The following is a 20,443-nucleotide window of genomic DNA, read 5'->3' on the forward strand; positions in this document are numbered from 1 at the left end:
ACAGCCATGCTCCATGGCCCAACTTGCCCCAAAAAGCACAAGAAGGATATTTTACAAATGCAGATTAGTCTAAATTACATTATATCTTCAGTGGCTCACCTGTGTTAATATTCATGTGAATTACTTACGTTTTCCTAAGCTCATCTAGGACCAGTCTTACAGATTTCAATTAAAATGCACTCTGGAATGTCAAGCAGAGGCTTGATTTTGTCCTCAGATCACAGTTTGGCATTTTTGTTTATGTAAATAATGTGACAACCAGGATTTATTTGCCTTTTTCATCTTGGTTATACTTCTCTGTTATAAATCATCGATTATAGTTATTTCCTATAAATCACTGCCAGGTTATGGAGATAGAATCTCAGAAAACAAAAGCACTCCAAAGAGTTGTTTACCTCGGTTCCTTTGGCAGCAAGAACTGAGGAACTGGGGGATGGGCATGGAGAGGAGGAAGGGCTTTACTATTTCTCTTTTCACATTTAGAATTTTATATGATGTGCTTGTATTACCTATTCAGAAGAATAAACTAATTTGTTAAAGCCATTGCATATCCCTGGGACTGAGGGCATGTGGTGTATAAACTGGTTTACTCAGATTGTCAACCAGTCCTCTGTGTATTTATTTAAAATCTCCCCCTGCTGTCTTCTTAAACTATTTAACCCCTTATTTAGCTTCTTCTGAAATGGTCCTCCTGAAAATTATTGTTTCTTTCATTTCTCCTTCTTGGAAGCATCTTATGTGGGGCTTCCCTGGTAGCTCAGCTGGTAAAGAATTCACCTGCAATGCAGGAGACCTGGGTTCGATCCCTGGGTTGAGAAGATCCCTTGGAGGAGGGCATGGCAACCCACTGCAGTATTCTTGCCTGGAGAACTCTGTGGACACAGGAGCCTGGAGGACTACAGTTCATGGGGTCACAAAGAGTCAGACAGGAGTGAGCAACTAACACACTACATCAGACCTCACTGAAGGACTGAAAGAATGGACAGGTATCAATGAGTTAGCAATTGTATTGATGCTGTGCTGTGTGCTATGCCTAGTTGTGTGGGTCACCATTCCCTTCTCCAGGGGATCTTCCCAACCGAAGGATCGAACCTGGGTCTTCAGCATTGCAGGCAGATTCTTTACCATTTGAGCCACCAGGGTAGCAAGGTGAGGGACTGAAGATGAATAAACTCCAATCTCTTCTTTCAAGGCACTCAGTGTGATGAAGGGAGGCTATATTATATCGTGATAGATTATATGAAAGAGGTCTTTACAGAAATGTGATGGAAATTCCAAAAAAGTACCCTGCTTGCTCATCTTGGTTGGGGAAGGGAAGAATGCCAGAAAACACTAGCAAGAGACGATCACACTTGCTGATGCTCAAAGGGCACGTATTGATTATCTGTGCATAATAGAGTATGTGTTGTTTTGTTCAGAAGAGTGCCTTGAGCTCAGGTTTGTATAGAACCTTATAGTAGAGGCTGAAGAGATACTCAGAGATAAGATGTGGGAAGCCTTAGGTGTCGTGTTGTAATTTTAACCCAAAGGTAATCGGAGCCAAAAGGGGTCTTTTTCCATGTAGGAAATTAAGCACATTGTGATATTCAGATGTGCATTCTAGACTGATCACTCTGACAGCAGTATGGAGACTCTGAAGAGCGGTGACATAAGGAACAGGAAGAGTGGGAGCTTGTTGCCAGGAGAAAAATAGTGAATCCTTAACATGGAGAGGAAAGAGTAGAGTTCTAAAATGGAACCAGGAGGACATAGTGATGAACTGGATTGGAAGTAAACAATGAAGAAGTCGGTGGATCTAGAATGAAGCCTAGATTTCTGGAACCCTCTGTAAGATTGCCTTCTCTATGGCCTCCATAGCAGGCACTATTGGTCAGGAATTAATAGCACACGCTTTGGTGTGTGAAAAACATGGTTTTAAAAGTTGGTTGTACTATACATTAGTACGCTAATTGGGGGGAAATTTCTTAACCCCCTTTAAGCCTTAATTTCTTGATATGTAAAGTGGAGATAATATACCACACAACTCATAGCAGAGTGTACCTAATAAATGTTAAGTAAACACTAGCTGTTTATATGACTTTTCTTTTTATTTTTGCAAAATAAGATAAGGCATTATTAAAGATGATTGCACAATATTATAAATACACATAGAACACTGAAAACTACAACTATTATAATTTAAAAACTGCAAAAAAAAACTAACATGAGTATTCTACTTAACAAGAAATTTAGAACTCTCAAGAAGTTTTAGCTAATGTATTTTCTTCTCTCACTAAAGTTCCCCTTAAGAGAATGAGACACTTTGTATTACTTTATTGCTCTTGGAACCCAAAGATGACAGTCTCATTTTTAAAGTGACCTTGTCACATCTAAACAAGTGCAAATTTCACTTGAGACACTATTAGGGTTTTGAAAACAAATATATGGATTTTAAAAATTATCTCAAAGTTGCAGACAAATTGTTAAGTTCAGTACACAGAATTCTTTTTTCATACCTTAATATTTTAGTGTGTATTTCCTGCAAACAAGGACATAATTCAACAAAACCACAATACAACCATCAAAAGCAGGAAATTAACACTGATTTATTACTACTATCTACCTCTCAGTTCCACCAATTGTCCTCATTATGTTCTCGATAGCCACAGAATCCAGTCCAGGCTCATGTACTCCATCTAGTTGTCAAATCTCTTCTGTCTCCTTCACTCTGGAGCAGTTCTTCAGTCTTTGCTTGACTCATGCCATTGAGACACTTGAGGATTACCAGTTAATTATTTTGTAGCTTTGTATTTGTATTTGCCCCTACATTCGCATTTATTTGATTAGATTCAAGTTAGGCACCCTTGGCAGAAATATCACAGAGACAATGCTGCTTTCTTATTACATCCAATCAAGTGACTAAGATTCCATTTCTATCATTACTGATGGTGTTAACTTAGTGGAGATGGCATCTGCCAGGCTTCTTTGCTGTAAAATTACAACTTCCACCTTTGAGGTTAATAAATATGTAGAAGAGATGTACCTTGAGACTATGCAAAACACCTCATTCCTCGTCAAACTTCCAGCTTATTCATTTACTGATTTATATGAACTCAGTTTCTCGGGCTCAGCGTCTCATGCCGGGCCCCACCTTGTATGAACAGCCTCTTCACCCCATCCTGGTTCTCCATGCAGTGCCATCCTCTCTCTGCAGACATCTCCTTAAGCCCATTTGGCCTCCAGCACCCGACTGTGGGACATCATGACCCAACCCCCTGCCCCCTGGCCCCCGCCACCTGGCACAGACATCGTCCTGTTCTGTCCCATCCTAGGAATGAACAGGTCAGAAAGAAAAGAGAAGGGAAGGAAGGGAGAGAGAGGCAGAAGGGGGAGGTCATCTTTATCATTATTGTGCTTAGTCACTCAGTCTTGTCCGATTCTTTGTGAGTCTGCGACTTCGTGGACTGTAGCCTGCCAGGCTCCTCTGTCCATGGGATTTTTTTCAGGCAAAAATACTGGAATGGGTTGCCATTTTCTCTTCCAGGGGATTTTCCTGACCCAGGGATCAAACTTGCGGTGGATTTGTTACCTTCTGAACCATCCGGGAAACCCATCATTATCATTAACATCCTTGTACTTCTTTCTCTCTTTGTTATCAGTGAATTGTCTGCGGGCTTATCTTCTTCCTTGTATTCTTCTGCTCTGGGCATTTCCCAAGGTTCCAGTTTAGAAGGCAACAGAGGAATGACTCAGGGCTCCAACTACATTGTCTGCATCACTGCTTTCTGATTCTGAGACCTGGGCAGGGTTCTTATTCTCTTTATACATCTGTCTCTCTCTCTGAAAAAAATGAAAATAATAATGGTACCTGGTTGTAGTCCCATCTTTCCAATTTTGGGTAGACATTTCCAAATGAATGGACTCCCATCAGCTCAACTTCAAAATGTAAAAATCAGCTCATTTTCCCCTTACAAAACATATTCATCTTCCTGAAGCCCCTGTTTCTGTAAATACACACATTCATGCTACAAGCATTTATTGAGTGCTTACTGTTAGCAAGCATGGTGGGTAAGAATCCAGATATAAAAAGCAAGGTCTTTGCCCCCAAGATGCTTAGAGTGGTTGTGTGGTAGTGGTAGTGTGGTAGAGTGGATGCTTAGTGAGGAGGGTAGTGTGATGAGCACTCTGATGGAGTTAAATGGTGGCATCTTTTCTTCTCTAGGAAGAGTACCACATTCCAAGAGACTAAGGCTTTCTAGCGGGTGGACCACACAGAGTTAGCTGGATGGAGACGAGAGCCAAGGTCTTCTAGGCAGAGTGAGCAGCGTGGCCAAAGAGCTGGAGATACAATTCAGCACAGCATGTTCTGAGACCACAGCCTTGAGAGACAGATCCAGAGAGGTCGTGGGGAGGGATGCGGATGGAATGAAGGTGCCAGGGTTCAGGGGGCACTGCTGAGGGCTTCCTCATCAGTTCTCCTAAACCCTTTGTCTCAGATAACCTTCCTCCCACGTGACTCACCCAAATCCTACTATTCTTTTAAAAAACTGTTTTATTTTATTTATTATTTGTGTATTTGGATGCACTGGTCTTAGTTACATGTGATCTTCGATGGGGCATGCAGGATCTTCCAGGCGTGGCACATGGGATCTAGTTCCCTGATGAGGGATCAAACCCAGGCCCCTTGCATTGGAAGCATGGAGTCTTAGCCACTAGACCACCCGGGGAGTCCTGTGAATCCGATCCATTCTTGGCTTTCTCCTTGAAACCTTTTTTTATCTGATCCTGAAGCAACTTCACTCTTCTCCTAACTTTTCTGGCAATAACTATCCTACAGTGTATTTCATATGATGATGATAATAATGTCTTATGTATGTAGAATAGTCACAGCCTTCAAAAATATTTTATCTTTATCATAAAGTTTGATCTGCATAATAGAGCAAGTACCATTTCTTTTACAGCTTTGTTGACCCATTAAAGTGACCACTGCTTGTGCCTTGCTCCTCTAAGTAGGTTGAGAACCCTTTCAATTCAGCAGCTTTGCCTTCGTCTTATTTATATCTCTCACAATGCCTGCCAGAAAGTCTCACAGAGAATTGGTGCTCAAGGCATGTATTGACTTCAGATTGATGTGAATTTCACTGAAGTCATTAATACTGTAGTTCTGTGTGTTTTTAGCTAGCATGGAGTATATTATCTTATATATCCTAGGGAATGACTTGTAGGTGGTATAACTAAGAAATGGCAGCACTCAAGTACAGTATGTTAAGGCTCTGTTCTAGGAACCATCTAGTGCCCTCAACTGAGAGGAAAAAATACTCATTGCCTTAAAAACCTTTGGGGACCCTTTGAAATCATCTGTGGTGATGTGGCTCCATATGGCCTGGCATCCTACACATTGCTTGCTGGCTGGCTTACTGGGTAGTTACTAGTAGCAGGGATCAATAAAAGAATCAGGGGTTTAATTTCAAGTAATCTAATTGCTATGACTCAAAAAAGGAGAGATGATAATTGCCACCTTTTTTTTTTTTCCTATAACTTCCTACCTCTGTAGCACTTCATCCCTACCTACCCTTAGGAGTACTTCCCTAGAGATTTTCAGCTGAGTCTTAAAACCCAGACTTCTGAATAACTATTTTCACTACCTAGATACCTTCTATACTTCTAATCTGCAATGTGTTGAATTATTGAACTGCTTGAATGGGCTCCTTTTAAACCTGTGTTCCGGGTTATATGTGTGCCCCTACAGGCTCCCAGGGTGAGGCTGAGGAAAGATGTGTGTTTTGTGAAATGGAACACTGCAGTGAACTTGGAAAATTGAGTTCAGTCATTGGTGTATTAGGCTTATTGAGAATTTTCCCTAAGAAAGGCCTCTGATATAGTTGAGAGCACTAAACAATATAATGTTGAAAACAGGGAAAATACTAATGAAAACTGCAGGGGGAAACATTTGAAACCTGTAAGAAAAATTAAAGGTGGTAATTAAAAAAGGCCAACGGACAATTCAAATGCGGTGGAAATCTGGGCATCCGAGGTCTTCAGAAACAAAGGCAAACATTGGAAGAAGTGTAATGCACTCAGTTCAGTTCAGTTCAGTCGCTCAGTCTTGTCTGACTTTTTGCAACTCCATGAATCGCAGCACGCCAGGCCTCCCTGTTCATCACCAACTCCCGGAGTTTACTCAAACTCATGTCCATCGAGTCGGTGATGCCATCCAGCCATCTCATCCTCTGTCGTCCCCTCCTCCTCCTGCCCCAATCCTTCCCAGCATCAGAGTCTTTTCCAATGAGTCAACTCTTCACATGAGGTGGCCAAAGTACTGGAGTTTCAGCTTCAGCATCAGTCCTTCCAGTGAATACCCAGGACTGATCTCCTTTAGGATGGACTGGTTGGATCTCCTTGCAGTCCAAGGGACTCTCAAGCGTCTTCTCCAACACCACAGTTCAAAAGCATCAGTTTTTTGGCGCTCAGCTTTCTTCACAGTCCAACTCTCACATCCATACATGACCACTGGAAAACCATAGCCTTGACCAGATGGACCTTTGTTGGGAAAGTAATGTCTCTGCTTTTGAATATGCTATCTAGGTTGGTCATAATTTTCCTTCCAAGGAGTAAGCGTCTTTTAATTTCATGGCTGCAATCACCATCTGCAGTGATTTTGGAGCCTCCAAAAATAAAGTCTGACACTGCTTCCACTGTTTCCCCAAGTATTTGCCATGAAGTGATGGGACCAGATGCCATGATCTTAGTTTTCTGAATGTTGATCTTTAAGCCAACTTTTTCACTGTCCTCTTTCACTTCAGGAATATATATATTTTGAAATCACTCAGGTCTAGGGTCAAGTCTCAGTTCTACTGCCTGACAGCTGGGTGACAGAGATACTTCTTTGAGTCACAGTTTCTGCCTTTGTAAGTTGTGGGTGATTGTGGTGTACTGGTAAATATTTAACGACTGGATCATACAAACAAATAAACAAAATCTCAGTTTGCAGGTTTTGCCCATTTTCATAGAGTAAATTCTCCCACCACAACCAATTTCAAGCTGCCCATTTAATATCACTGAACATATTCCTGGGAAGAAGTGCATAGTAGCACACCATTGTACGTCAAGAGCATAGGTGATAGTAAAATGTATGAAAATAATTAGAAAGGGATTTTTTTTAGTATTACCTATATTTTTAAATACAATTTTAAATTGAAGTTTATACAATTTTAATAATGGCTATTAATAACCAGTTTGCAAAATTCCAGGATATTTAACAATCAGCTCAAACAAGCTTTGTTCAGGCAAATGTTATGGTGCTTTCGGCTGTGAGTTCAGCGTTAATGAATTAGCAATATATATTACATAAAAGTGTCTTTAAACAAAAACATGTGTAAAACAAAGTTATGTATTGATCAGTTGATGAAAACACTGTGGCCAGAGGCTCTCAGGAAACCAGCCCCGTATTTCTCACGGGAGCGGTAATTAACACTGAGTTTATAGAACATCACCACCGAGAGTAATAAGAATCAAGTGGATCTGCCTTTTTGGGGATGGTTTGATTAAGACAGTTCTGCACTTACCACAACGCCTGAACACAGTAGGAAAGCCCTAGAATGTCCCCTTTCTTCTGCATCTCACCTTCCCTGCCTGGGTAGTCTGTGCTAAACCTTGCAGGCTAGCTCAGTCACACCCAACAGTTACAAAATCTACAAATAGCAAGTGTTGTTATTGTTGGATGCTCGCCTGCTTCAGGGAGGTGTTATGGAATTAGTGATCATCCATCAATTCACAGCCCATGAGATGCCTTTGAACAATACAAAGAAAGGTGTTAACAGTAACAACACAAAAGAATTACACTCAGTCAGGAAGTTTGCCTTCCTCCCCAAGTTTCTCCCCTGGCTGAAGATTGCCAATCCCTCATCTTTTTTCAAACTGCTTTCCTTAAAGGAAATGGGAGGCTTTTCCTGCACCAGAGCTCAGTAAAATCTTCTTACCTCTCATTCTCTGTCCAAACTCAGTTTGTTGCCTGCGGGTTGAATCCTCAGTGATGTTCAGTCCCTTCTTTCTTCCAATAGCCATGCGTCCATCACCCTGCCTTATCATGTGATGCCCACCACACCACTGCACACACCACTGAGCTGCTCCAAGCTGGAGCAGTTTTTCCAGTCATGGTTAGGATCGGCATTATTTAAAATAATGTTCCAGTCATGCTTAATATGGGCATCATTTAAAAAGCCATGTTCTTTTTTTCATGAGAAATGACAGCAAATCAGATTATGCTACTTCTCGTTTAAGTCCTTGAAAGATTTCCTGTTACTCATACCTAAAACTTGCCCTCCTTAGCCTGGCACACAGACTCTGTATGACCCATTGCTCCCTAACTTTCGAATGTCAACACCTGCACTCTCCTCCTCGTTTATGTTGCTTCATCACACTGGCCTTCTCGCTGCTCCTTGAACTTACAAGTCTGTTCCCACATCAGAACCTTTGTGTTTCAGGCTTCTGCTGCCTGGTCTATAACCATCCAAGTTCCTCCTCCAGCCACCCCTGTCAGTCACGTGTGTGCACGTGTGCGTGCTGTCGTGTCCTCTCTGCAGCCCCATGGATCGTAGCCCACCAGGCTTCTCTGTCCATGATATTTTTCAGGCACGGATCCTGGAGTGGGTTGCTGTCCTCTTCCATGGCATCTTACCAACCCAGTAATCAAACCCACATCTCCTGCATCTCTTGCCTTGCAGGCAGATTCTTCCCCACTGAGCCACTGCGTAAGTCCCCCTGACAGTCACAGCTCAGCCCAAATCACCTGTCTGTGAGGTGTCTGTGACTGTGTAGTCTGAAGAGCCCTGACAGAACCATGCAATCGCTTCATTTCTTCATTACTTTTATCCTTTGTCATTATGTGACATCAATGTGTTTATGGGCTAAACTGTGTCCCCCCCCCCCAAATTCATATTAAGTCCTAACCCCTATCACTTTAGGAGGTGACTGTTTTTGGAAATAAAGCCTTGAAAGAGGTGCTTAAGATACTTTCCACATTTATGCATTCTATGTACATTTCCCTAAAAGTCCCCAAAATAGATTATGTGTATGAATCAGTGTTTATTGCAGAAGATAGAGGATATTAACTTTTTGCCAATTACGATACCCTTGAAACTTTGTTTTTGCCCTTTTGTTGGAAAAAAAGAGATTAATGTAACAAAAATTTCACCACTGGTTAAAAAAAAAGGTGATTAAGGTAAAATAAGGCTCTTAGGGTAGGCCGTAATTCAGAATGACTGCTGTCCTAAAAAGAAGACATTAGTACACAGACAGATACACAGAGAAAAGACGGTGTGAAGACATCATAAGAAGGCAAGCCAAGGAGAGTGAACTCTGAAAACAATCAACCCTGCTGACACTTTGATTTCAGACTTTTGTCTCCAGAGCCAGGGGAAGTGGGTGAAGTGATAAATTTCTGTTAAGTCACCCTGTCTGTGATATTTTGTTATGGCAGCCCTGACAAACTAATATTCATCATTTTTTTTTGTTTTGTTTTGTTTTTCCCTTTCCTTACTAAATTATTAATTTCATGAAAGCAGGAATTAAATGTGTCTTATTCACCCTTCTAGTCTTAATGTCTACAACAATTCCTAGTACCAAATGGGCTTTCTATAAATATTTTTAAGTGGTTGATGATTGAATGATGAATCCAGGAACGTGAGCCCTTGCTGTTCAAGTTATCTCTAGCTATGCCAACTACTGTTGTTGTTCAGTTGCTCCATCATGTCCGACACTTCGCAACCCCATGGATTGTAGCATGCCAGGCATCCCTGTCTTTCACCATCTCCTGGAGTTTGCTCAAACTCATGTCCATCGAATCAATGGTGCCACCCAACCATCTCATCCTCTGTCACCCCCTTCTCCTCCTACCTGCAATCTTTCCCAGCATCAGGGTCTTTTCTAATGAGTCAGCTCTTCGCATCAGGTGGCCAAAGTAGTGAGGCTTCAGCTTCAGCATCAGTCCTTCTAATGAATATTCAGGGTTGATTTCCTTTACAATTGACTGGCTTGATCCCCTTGTTATCCAAGGGACTCTCAAGAGTCTTCTTCAGCACCACAGTTCAAAAGCATCAGTTCTTCGTTGCTCCACCTTCTTTATGGTCTAACTCTCACAGCCATACATGACTACTGGAAAAACCATACCTTTGACTAGTTTTATTATTCATTACTTTAAAAACAAGCCTAAAGAATTGCTTCAATACTCGTTATGAATCCCAGAGCTTAGACCTTCTTAACCCATTCCCCTCCACACAAATCTAGTTGATTAATTCTCCCAGCTCTTCAACACCCTCTCTGCTAAGTTCTTCTGTTTGTTTCTAGATACTTCTCTAACCTGCATCTTTCTCCACTTATGTCCTGGGTGTGTGGATCTGTGAAGCTGGTAATGTAGGTAGCTTCCCTTATCTGAGTCCTGCTACAAACCCTTCAACTTTTCTGTCCCTGGGAACCAGTGTGAGGATGTGGTCCCCCCAAAGGGAAAGACTTGGAGACAAGTTGAGAACTCATGCTCATCTTGCTTCCTAAGTAATGCAATATTTATTGCTGATGGCTCACATCTCACCAGTGGGTTCTTGTTATCTCCAACATCTTTTGTGCCTTGTTAATTGCCAGGCCCTAGACAAGTCTCCAGAAACACCACCAGAAACCAGCTTTATGCTGGTTATTCTGTTTGCTCTTCATTTCCACCCTCTACCAGATCTCTGCTCCGCATGTGGGAGACTGACCCCTTCTGTTCACATCTCCCTGGGCTCCCAATGGGAGCTTTCCAGTTGAGTTCAGCCAATGGCGGTGTGAAGGTGGGAATAAAGAGAGATATTGGAGGATGTTGGCTCCCCATTCAAGTTTCCAGTCCCCACAGGGCAGCTTCCCCACACCACCTCCTTTCAGTGGCCTCTGGTTACAGCCAAGGGTGGTAACTGCTTCCCATGCTTGCTGGACTCTGGGTGTTTTACCATCCCATGTTTGACCTTATAGTCCTACCCAGGCCTCTGAAAATAGTCCTTTCATTAAGTTTCTTCCACTCAACCATCTAACAGTGACTTCTGTTTCCTGCCTGGACTCTGAAAGACACTTTACATAATTTTCAAACTGCAGTGTTTAGGAGTGATATCACTTTTCTTTCCTCAGGTTACAGCAGCTTTGGGGATGTGGTCCTCAGGCTCCATTCACTGAGGTGACTGGTTCTGAGGGACCGCCCTGCATGCTGGTGGCTGTCGGGCTGCCCTGCCATCTTTCACCATTGTTGGCATTGCTGCCACTGCTCCGGGTGAAGCAAGCACGGGGCTGATGGAAACAGAAAGTACGTGTACCTGGATGGATGTTTCCCAGCAGTAAGGAAGAGGGCCCAGAGAAGCTGAGCGGCATCATGATTATTTGGGAGAGATGCTTGTAGAGTTATAGCATAGGTGCTACGCTACGTTAACAGACCTGGAAGAGTTCCTGGCTTCCCCAAACGGTGCATCGCTAATAGTCTTTTTGTGCCTCAGAAAAATTATGGTGGTTTAATTTATTACAGTAACTCATACTTGGAGTCAGAATGTTGCTGGGGGTGGTTATGATATGTGTAAGATTTTTAATAGGGTGTTTGCTTAATTTTTTATAATCCTGGTGGTGGTGGGGGTGTCTGGTTGAATGTCAGTGCTATTTTTATAGCTCTTGAGATATGAGATGACATAAGCTTAGAGCAGAAGAGCAGCTGGGGGAGACAGAGTTACACAGGAAAGACAAAGAGTAAGAGAAGATCTAACAAAGCGGGGCGCAGACCCCGGGATGTTGTCAATCAAGCTCCTATGAGCGCACATTCTCTGAGGGACAATTTTGTGTGTGTTGGGCTTTGTGTTGTTTATCCTAAGTGCCTTTTTTATAGCTTGGAAAAAATCAGTACAGTTTGATATATTTGAACCGATAACTTTGTAAATTCTTGTTTTTCAGAATGAAGTACTACACAAAATTTAACTTGGAGCTTTTATATCTTAATTGTCAAAGTGATATTATAACATAGATATGTTATATATGTATATATAACATAGAATTATGGTATAAGTCTGCTGAATTAACCTTTGTTAAGTGGAGCACAGGGTGTTGGATGGTGAACCAACAACAGAGTCCAACAGACCACAAGAGAACTTGAAGTAGAGAGGTTTATTAGTCACAGGTCCTGGGGGGAGTACATGGCGCACCAGAAGGGGCCACACGGGAAGGTCAGGCAGAGTACAGAGAGAGAGAAATAGACAGGAGCTGGGGCACATGCCTTTATTAGGGTCCATGGGTGCAGAGCCTTGGAGTCCCTGGGCCATGGCCAGATCGGTCAATTCAAGCCAAAAGAAAGAGGTTTTGGTAAGCCCCCTGCCCTGGGGAGGGTGGGTCTTATCTAAGGGATGCATAAGGCATACAAAAGCACTGGGAGGCAGGAGACTGTTGATCACAAGGGCCGTTGGGGAAATCATATCAGGGAGTTACATCTGCTTGTGACTCTGGGCTGCTATTCAGGACATGCACCTGTATGAGGGGCTAGTGTCAAGCTATGGTCCCTGCAGGCTGTTTGGCAAACAAAGTGGATGCTGAGATAACAACACCATCAAGTAGCTTAGCTAAATTCTTGACAAAATAACCTATAACAATATATATATATATATAAAACATATAAATATTACATTCCTTTTTTGTAATCATAGTGACTACTGGGATTTGAGGAGGCTTACAAGAAAACTGTAGGATGATGTGAACACTGAAATGAATCTTGTCCAGGAAGATGTGGCATATTACCAATACAAGTTCAGTAGTGCTTACAGAAAAGGGCATTTACACTGTACTCTTAAGACTTATCTTTATTATGAAAGTGTTTTCAAAGTAAAATGATCCTCATAATAATGACTGCTTCCAGAGATTGAGAATGAATAATTATATTTTCATATAAAAATCAGCAAAATACAATAACAATACATAAAATAATTCTAATTGGCTAACAGTACATCCTTCCATTTCTGACAGAGATGCTTAAGCACTGAATTGTCTCAACAAGTAAGGTTTTGTCACCTATCCGATTTCTCGCTGCAAGTTGGAAAAAATCAAATCCCTAAACTGACCACCTCCCTTCTGCATGGCACCAAATGGCTATGGAGGTAACTCATTATGTGGGCAAAAAGGAGACGAAAATCATGCGCTTAGAGGCTTTATGAAACTTCGGGAAATCAAACTTGGAGGCTATTTTCCATGTTTAAATTAAAGAAGCGTGAAGTTAAAGTTCCAGAATCACCATATAACTGTTCCTATTACAGAGTGAATTTCTATTTGGCAACTAATCTTTAAAAACCCCTATTTTTTAAAGGGCAGATGTACAGTGACAGTTTAAAAAAACTGTTGTAGATCCAAAAGAAAAAAGTTGTCTCTATAAAACCTAATTTTCACTTAAAATAGAAATCGCACCAACAGCTGTTGTTCCCTGGTTTCCAGGCCATGCAACACATACCAAAATAAGAGGCCAAGCTCTCATTGACTTGTGTTGAGGAAAACAGGCTCATAGGAGCACAATATATATATTTTTTAATGGAATCAGAGAAGGAAGTGTGATACGTAACTGATCCAATGGTTATTGGGAAATTGACAGCAGATAAGTGACAATATTTTAGATTCATTTTATTAAGAGTTCCAGATTTAAAAGAAGGTGAGTGAAAGATAAACAAGCTAGATCTTAGGCTAACAGTCCCTTCCCATTCCTTCCTGGGCACTCTTGGGAATGTCTAGTCTTGCGGAGACATCATTATCATGTGTTATCTGCTTGCAGAGACTTAGTATATCTTTGATTGGATGGGGATTTTAGCTTATGGACATTTGGTAATGTGTTCCATTCAAAGGCTTCAGGTTGAACTCACGTTGGAAAGACTAAGGTATTCTTTTGAGTGATTACAGATCTTATTAACAGCTACTTATAATGTTTTATGTTCTTTAATACAATTTTCTCCATAAAAAACAGCATCAGGTATGCTTCCTGTGAGTGAATGTTAGGCATTTCAACAGCACAGAGTGGACAAGTGGACAGGCCTCCTTAGCATCTACTGAGCGCCCCCTAGGGGACGGGAGGGGTCCATGCATACAAATGCAAACCACAGGGCCTGTTTCCAGCCTATTAAAAATGAAGAATTAAACTGTGTCCACAGTGAACCAGTGTTAATTACTATCTGGTAATTTGTAAATGGTACAATTTCATTTTACCAAGACAAATTTAAACCTACTATGGGGACAACAATAATGTCACTTAAAAAAATATCTTGCTGCATTTTGCATTAACTGTTTGTGATTGACAGTGGTCCTTTCATGGACAGGACATAGCTGATTGATCTGATTTGTTCTTATTTGAACACTAGAAACATTTCAGGGCTATTAATATTTATCTACAAAGCAGGAATCAGCCAAAGACAAAGGGGGCGGGGGGAAGGAAGCTAATTAGAATCTTAAGACCTCAAATAGCATGTGAAATGTAAACATTTAACCTCTTACTTCTAAAGAATTTCTTGAAACTTCTTTGGACACAACGCCATCACAGGACATACTAATAAAGAGAATTATTTAATACCTTTGTAACTATTCTGTATAATTTTCATACTTCAAATTAAGAAAAAATAACTCAAATATTCAGGCAACTATGGCATTAACATCTCCAAGTAGGGGACAAAAATAACTACCAATGCAAAAATCATGAACAGCTTGGAAACAATCATGGGTGTCCATAAAGTTCTCTTGGAAGAGCTCTTTTTTAAAGACTAAGGTGTGCTGAAATGAAATATGATTTCTTACTTCAGCCCAAATAACAATGAGGTTGAAGTTACAGAGTGGAAAATTCAGACCCTTTCTACCCAAGGTGCAGTGTGCAGTCTGCTCAAATTCAAACTCTGCCAAATACTCAGAATGAAAAGTTTGGCAACAGAACAGGACATTTTCAGGTTTACCTGTCATTCTGGCTACAGGTGACCTGATTTTATCCCACTAAAGAGTTATTTCTCTCACCCAATTACATGTTTACTTTAGAGAACCTACATTTCTTCCTAGTTCATCTTTGTCAGATGCCTGTTTGATTATCTGATGGTATCTCAGGACACTATCTGTCCAGCAGTTGAGCAGGAGCTGAATGTTAATAAAATCTTGGGTGAAGCAGAAATCTTGTGCATTTTCCTCAACACTTAGTTTAATAATCTAAAATACGAATAGTTGCTCCCCTACTCTCAACATTTGTAACACTTAATTTGGAAATGGGAACTACTTAGATGCTGACCTTAGGGCCTTCATGATCTGAGCTCTGAGGCAAAGAGGCTGAAAGGAGTCTTCCCCTCACAGCTGTGGAGGTGGCGTGAACAGGCAGTAAAAAGGGAGGTGGGAAGTTTCTATTGCACATGGCGGATGGTTTTCATGAAAAGAATATGGATAAGGATGAGTCAGTGACATTTTGGTTTTATCATGTTTTTCTGAGAAACCTACATGTACATACACAGATCACACATTTTTATATCATTTATTGACCCAAGGCCAAATTCTACTTGAATTTCTACATTTCTCTCCCTCTAATTGATCTAGAAAAGCTATAGAATTGGAGAATAAAATATTACTTTTTCTAGATTCCTTCCTACATACCCCTTTGTACCTTGGGAAGATTTGAATATGACCAGGACAGGCTAAGTCAATTAATGGGAAACAACATTCCTACTAACCTACAGCTGACATTACAATATATACTTCCAAAGCTATGGCCTGGCACAGGTAGAAGATATGAGATCTCACATATTTTCTCTCTCAGGCTTATCAGGCCACCATGGGACAGCAGTAGACAAAGATACATTATTCTTTATCTCAAAAGACCTACAAACACCATTTTGATGAATCAAAAAGAACTCTTTGCCTTAAAATGTAAAATGAAATACAAATGTATTGATAAATAGAAGACTGCGTTGTTACTGTCAGCGGTCAGGGAGGCTCTGAGAATTCCCAATTCTCCTTCTAAAGAACAAAAGTCAGATGTTCAGATGTCTTTGCTAAGGACAGACAATTTTCTTCATGTCATGCAAGTCTTCTAAACCTTTAATTTACAAGCAGATATTTTGAAATTATTCTTCTACGCTAAATAGTGTCAAATGACCCAAATAGAAACACACTGTGGCTTTCTGGTTTATTTCACCCATCAGAGGACTTGCTCTATATATTAAAGCAAGGCACAAGGCTCTCTTCTATTCCATATTTTAGTTCCATATTTTAGAGAAGAAATTTTCACCTTATCAAAAATTTTCAGCTATAACACGCTTGCTGGTTTACTCTTCATATATCTGCATTTTAGCAGATGTTCAGATGACTTGACAAGTACTTTTCATATTTAATGATTGGTCTTACAACTTGACCATCCATAAATTACTCTCCTAGGCATACCCCTGTTCTGTGAAATAAAATAATAAGGTTTTCCAAGAAGAGTTAATTATACCATTTTGTCAACAAAAAAGCAGACATATTTCTAAGGCCCTTCAGTCATTACTATGGACCATACCAAAAACACACTATTTTATAAATAGGTGGGAAGAGATTTAACTTTACAGTGTGAGGTTTTGTTTGGGAGCATTCTTTTAACTATTAACAATCATGGTGCACATTGTGGGCACAAGGTTTTACTTCAATTAAAAAAAAAATTGAATTGAATATGAGTGACTTTGAGCAGGACATGCACTTCTTAGTATTTTGCTGTCCCTTTCACTTGTCCTGACCTGCATACTGATATCACTGCATTGTGGTTTTGGACTCTTTGTTTCAGGAGACGGTCCTCCTGATTTATGAAATAAGTATTTATAATAACTTTTTATTCCCTTTTACTAGAAGTTGGAAGAAAAGAGATAAAATCTTTGGTTTATGTATGGTTTTCTTATCTCTACATAAATAACACTGCCCTGTAGGAGACTACGGAAACTTATTTTTTCAGTAGTCTTTCTCATTTGCTGAGTAGAATTTTTGTTGCTTTTTTTCTGGAAATAGCTCCATTTGAACAAAAATTCCTGGAAAATGAACCAGTCCTTCAAAGAAGCAGACAAAAGGACCTCCAGTGTAACACTGCGGAGTTTCTAGTAACAGGAAGTTCTGTATTGTTAGGATTATGTTTAAGGAGAAAAGACAAAGGGTAAAATGGTCTTACTCTCACTGGCTTTATTTTGCCCAGGAAAAAAAAAAAACAAAAAAACAAGATCAAATACTAGATAGGGTGCTTTCTTGAAAGCTGGTTGCAGTAAAGTGCTTTGCACTAGAGGTGACTTTTGGCAACTCTTGGAAGTCTCCTTTTTCTGTCCTCAAATATATTCAGCTTCTTTTTTTCATAACATAGTGGAAGACTGCACTAGTTAAAGGGGTAGTGGTAAAACCTGGTTGAAATCTGCTGCTCTCTTTGTATTATTCTCAGATCATGGGACAAATTCCCAGCAGGAAGACTGATTTCTTTGTTTGTAACCATGAACTTAAGTCTTCCTTCAGAGCTGGAGCACTGACCCCATAATGGAGAATAAAAAAAAAAGTCTCTGTAACCTAAAAAGTTAGTCCCTAACTAGCTACCATCCTCACTGAAGAAACTTTGGCTGTGTGCACAAGAAATGAAGTCTATTCCAAAGCAATTTAATACACACAAAAAAATTTTAAGTCCTCCAATAGCCACACTCTATTTGGAACAAGCTAATTGACCATGAAGGGCTTCCCTCGTAGCTTAGTTGGTAAAGAATCTACCTGCAGTGCAGGAGACCCGAGTTCGATTGCAACCCACTCCAGTATTCTTGCCTGGAGAATCCCATGGACAGAGGAGTCTGGCAGGCTACACTAGTCCATGGGGTCGCAAGAGTTGGACACGACTTCACGACTAAACCACCACCACCACCAACTGATCATGAAAAAATGACAATTATAAGACTGAGCTCATCCTGTTTCAACTTTACCCTGGGAGAAAGGTCACTTGAGACTGAATAGGCCATTTCAGAATGGGCATTGTAACACAAAGAGAGCAAACTTATTTGGAGCTGCACGAGGATCTTGCACTGGGTTTTGCTTGTTCTAAGTGACCAATTAAGCTGATGTTCCTAGTGGACTAGGTCACAGCAAGAAAGGGGTAGAAGCAAACGGAGCGTCTCCCTCACTGTCATGAACCCAGAGAGTAAAAGGAGTGAGGAAACCCTCTTTTGTCCACAGATTTACAAACAAATACAAAAAGAAAATAAATAATATTCTAAGACAGTACAAATGCAAATACCGTTCCCTTGTGTCAATTACATAAAGCATGCCTACATATATAGAATGGTAATTCTTCTTCATTCACAGACAGGACATATGGCAGTGCACTATTCAAAATGCTTTGATAAATCCTAATTTTTGTTTCTGGTGCTGAGAGGTTATGAAAGGAACTGCATTTGCAATTTATTAAATACTTCCAGGAATGAACAGTTCACTTTGTTTGGGACTTGTAGTTTTGAGTAATTAATCATCTATGGCACAAGCGCCAGTGAGGAGATACCCGTTGGTACCACTGGTCCCATTGGTGGTGGTCGCAGTATGGGGGTTCTTTCCTGGAGGTTCCGAGTCCTCCTCATCTGAGCTAGACTCAATATCACTTCGATCATCCTTGGACACCTGTGGAACACAAGAAGGTGAGTGCAACCACCTTTGAAGAAATCATCAAGGTATAGCATGCTCAGAAGTACACATGCAGTCATACATAAAGGAAAACATCTAAATATTAAAAAAATCAAACCGGATAGGAACATTGCCAGAGCAATAAGTTCCTCTTCATTGGAGATAGACTTTTGGGCAAAAAAGTCAGTGATCAAGGAATGTAGGTGGATTTAGGCATCACAGGGAGTTAGCCTTGCTGACTTCCTTAAGTTACCTTTGGATATTCAGAATGTACTAGACCATGAACCCCACTCTTACTGGCAAAGTAGCATACCATACTACTAGAATGGCACTATAGGAATTTGGTACAAGTGGAACTATTTATTCTTTGATGATCACATTCTCTTTGAGAATCCTTTAGAGTCAGCTCTCAATTAATTACACTAATGGAGATATTTACTAGCTCTGATCATTAAAACATCACTCTTATTTGGCTTTTTAATGTATTCTTGTATGATTTAATTTGTCTTTCTGTCTGCTAGAATTAAGTAGAAATTTTGTTTTATATATAACATAACAACTAATGGCAGCAGGAGGCATTTGGGGTACTTGCTGGGTAAGGAACAGTTTAAAATATTTCCCAAGAAAAATGTACTGACAGGATCATCATGAATTGACTCCCATCATTCCAGAGTTCTTCCATCCTCCATTCAGACTCATCAAGTCATGAGGATGACTTGGCATCAGGATGTAAGTCTACACATTACCATAAAGAATGAAAAAAAATATGGTCTCATAAGGAGGTAATGTAGGAAGAAATTAAGGAAATACTCTATTGCTTTTAAATTAAAATAGTTTGTACCTCCTACTTTATGCCTACAAACATAGTGAACATTTATCCCAACAGGTCTTAACACCCCTGAGTAACTGAGCGGCATGAACTTCTTTTCTAAGGATGGTGGTAATAGGGGCGTGGTGGCTTGTTTGGCTTCAAAGAATGTTTCCCAATCTAGTCCCTTATGATTCTTTAAAAGAAGTGGATTGAAAAGCTGGCAGAGTCTCCTGGGAAGCATTTCAGAATGAACTGAGGGATTTCCCACATCTCATTCTCTCTGTGTCACTGCTACCCTCCAACTGGAGAACCCCGGAATCCACTGCACTCCCAACTTGAGAAGCCCCCATTCCTGCAGGACAATATCACCTCTCTCAGGCGGGGTGGGGATGGGAGAAGGTGAGAACTGAGGACTGCTGCTCCAGCCTAAGCAGAGATGATTGAGTAAATATGTAAAAATGGATCTCACTCTAATGGCCCTTGAGATGAGACTTAGCTCACAAGGACCATCTCTAAGAAGATTCAGATACTGAAACACCAAAAGGACTAGATTATAAGGATACTTTAACTTAAAAATAAAAGATGGGTCACAAAGACAGCATTAGAATAAAAGCTCCACTACATTTAGCAATCCATTAGTCGTAAATTAAGCTGCTAATAGGAAAGAAAACTCCAGTTTCAAAGAGTGATTAATTTACATTTGCATGCTTAGTAAGATTATTTTTAATTGCATTTGGAAAAAAATTTATACTTAAGTTACCTTCAAAGAAAGGATCAATTAAGAGTATCTTAAAATAACGCACAGGAATATAAGGCCCATGACCTGTGGCTAAGATGAATTTTACTCTTAGGTAAGCAACAATGCCAGTTAAGATATTTTGAAGCCTGAGATCTGGAATAAAATTGATTGTCTCCTTGGAAAGTTGAAGGAGTAAGCTGGAGAGAAGACAATATACCTGGTAGAAATAGCAGTGCAAAAAGGACACAAATTAT

General features: G+C 40.4%; 1 protein-coding gene across 4 annotated transcripts in view; it reads right to left on the minus strand.

The window, feature by feature from the left end:
* Nucleotides 1-12,889: 12,889 nt before the first annotated feature.
* CERS6 (ceramide synthase 6) overlaps nt 12,890-20,443 on the minus strand; it is a 329,281-nt gene continuing 321,727 nt past the window's right edge. For all 4 annotated transcript variants that reach the window (XM_061135463.1, XM_061135465.1, XM_061135464.1 and 1 more), the window contains one exon: nt 12,890-18,636. In XM_061135463.1, the coding sequence (XP_060991446.1) occupies nt 18,484-18,636 (153 nt within the window). In that variant the 3' untranslated portion in view covers nt 12,890-18,483. The remainder of the gene's footprint in view (nt 18,637-20,443) is intronic.

The sequence above is a fragment of the Dama dama genome, chromosome 33, assembly GCF_033118175.1.
Source record: "Dama dama isolate Ldn47 chromosome 33, ASM3311817v1, whole genome shotgun sequence".
NCBI classification, from domain to species: Eukaryota; Metazoa; Chordata; class Mammalia; order Artiodactyla; family Cervidae; genus Dama; species Dama dama.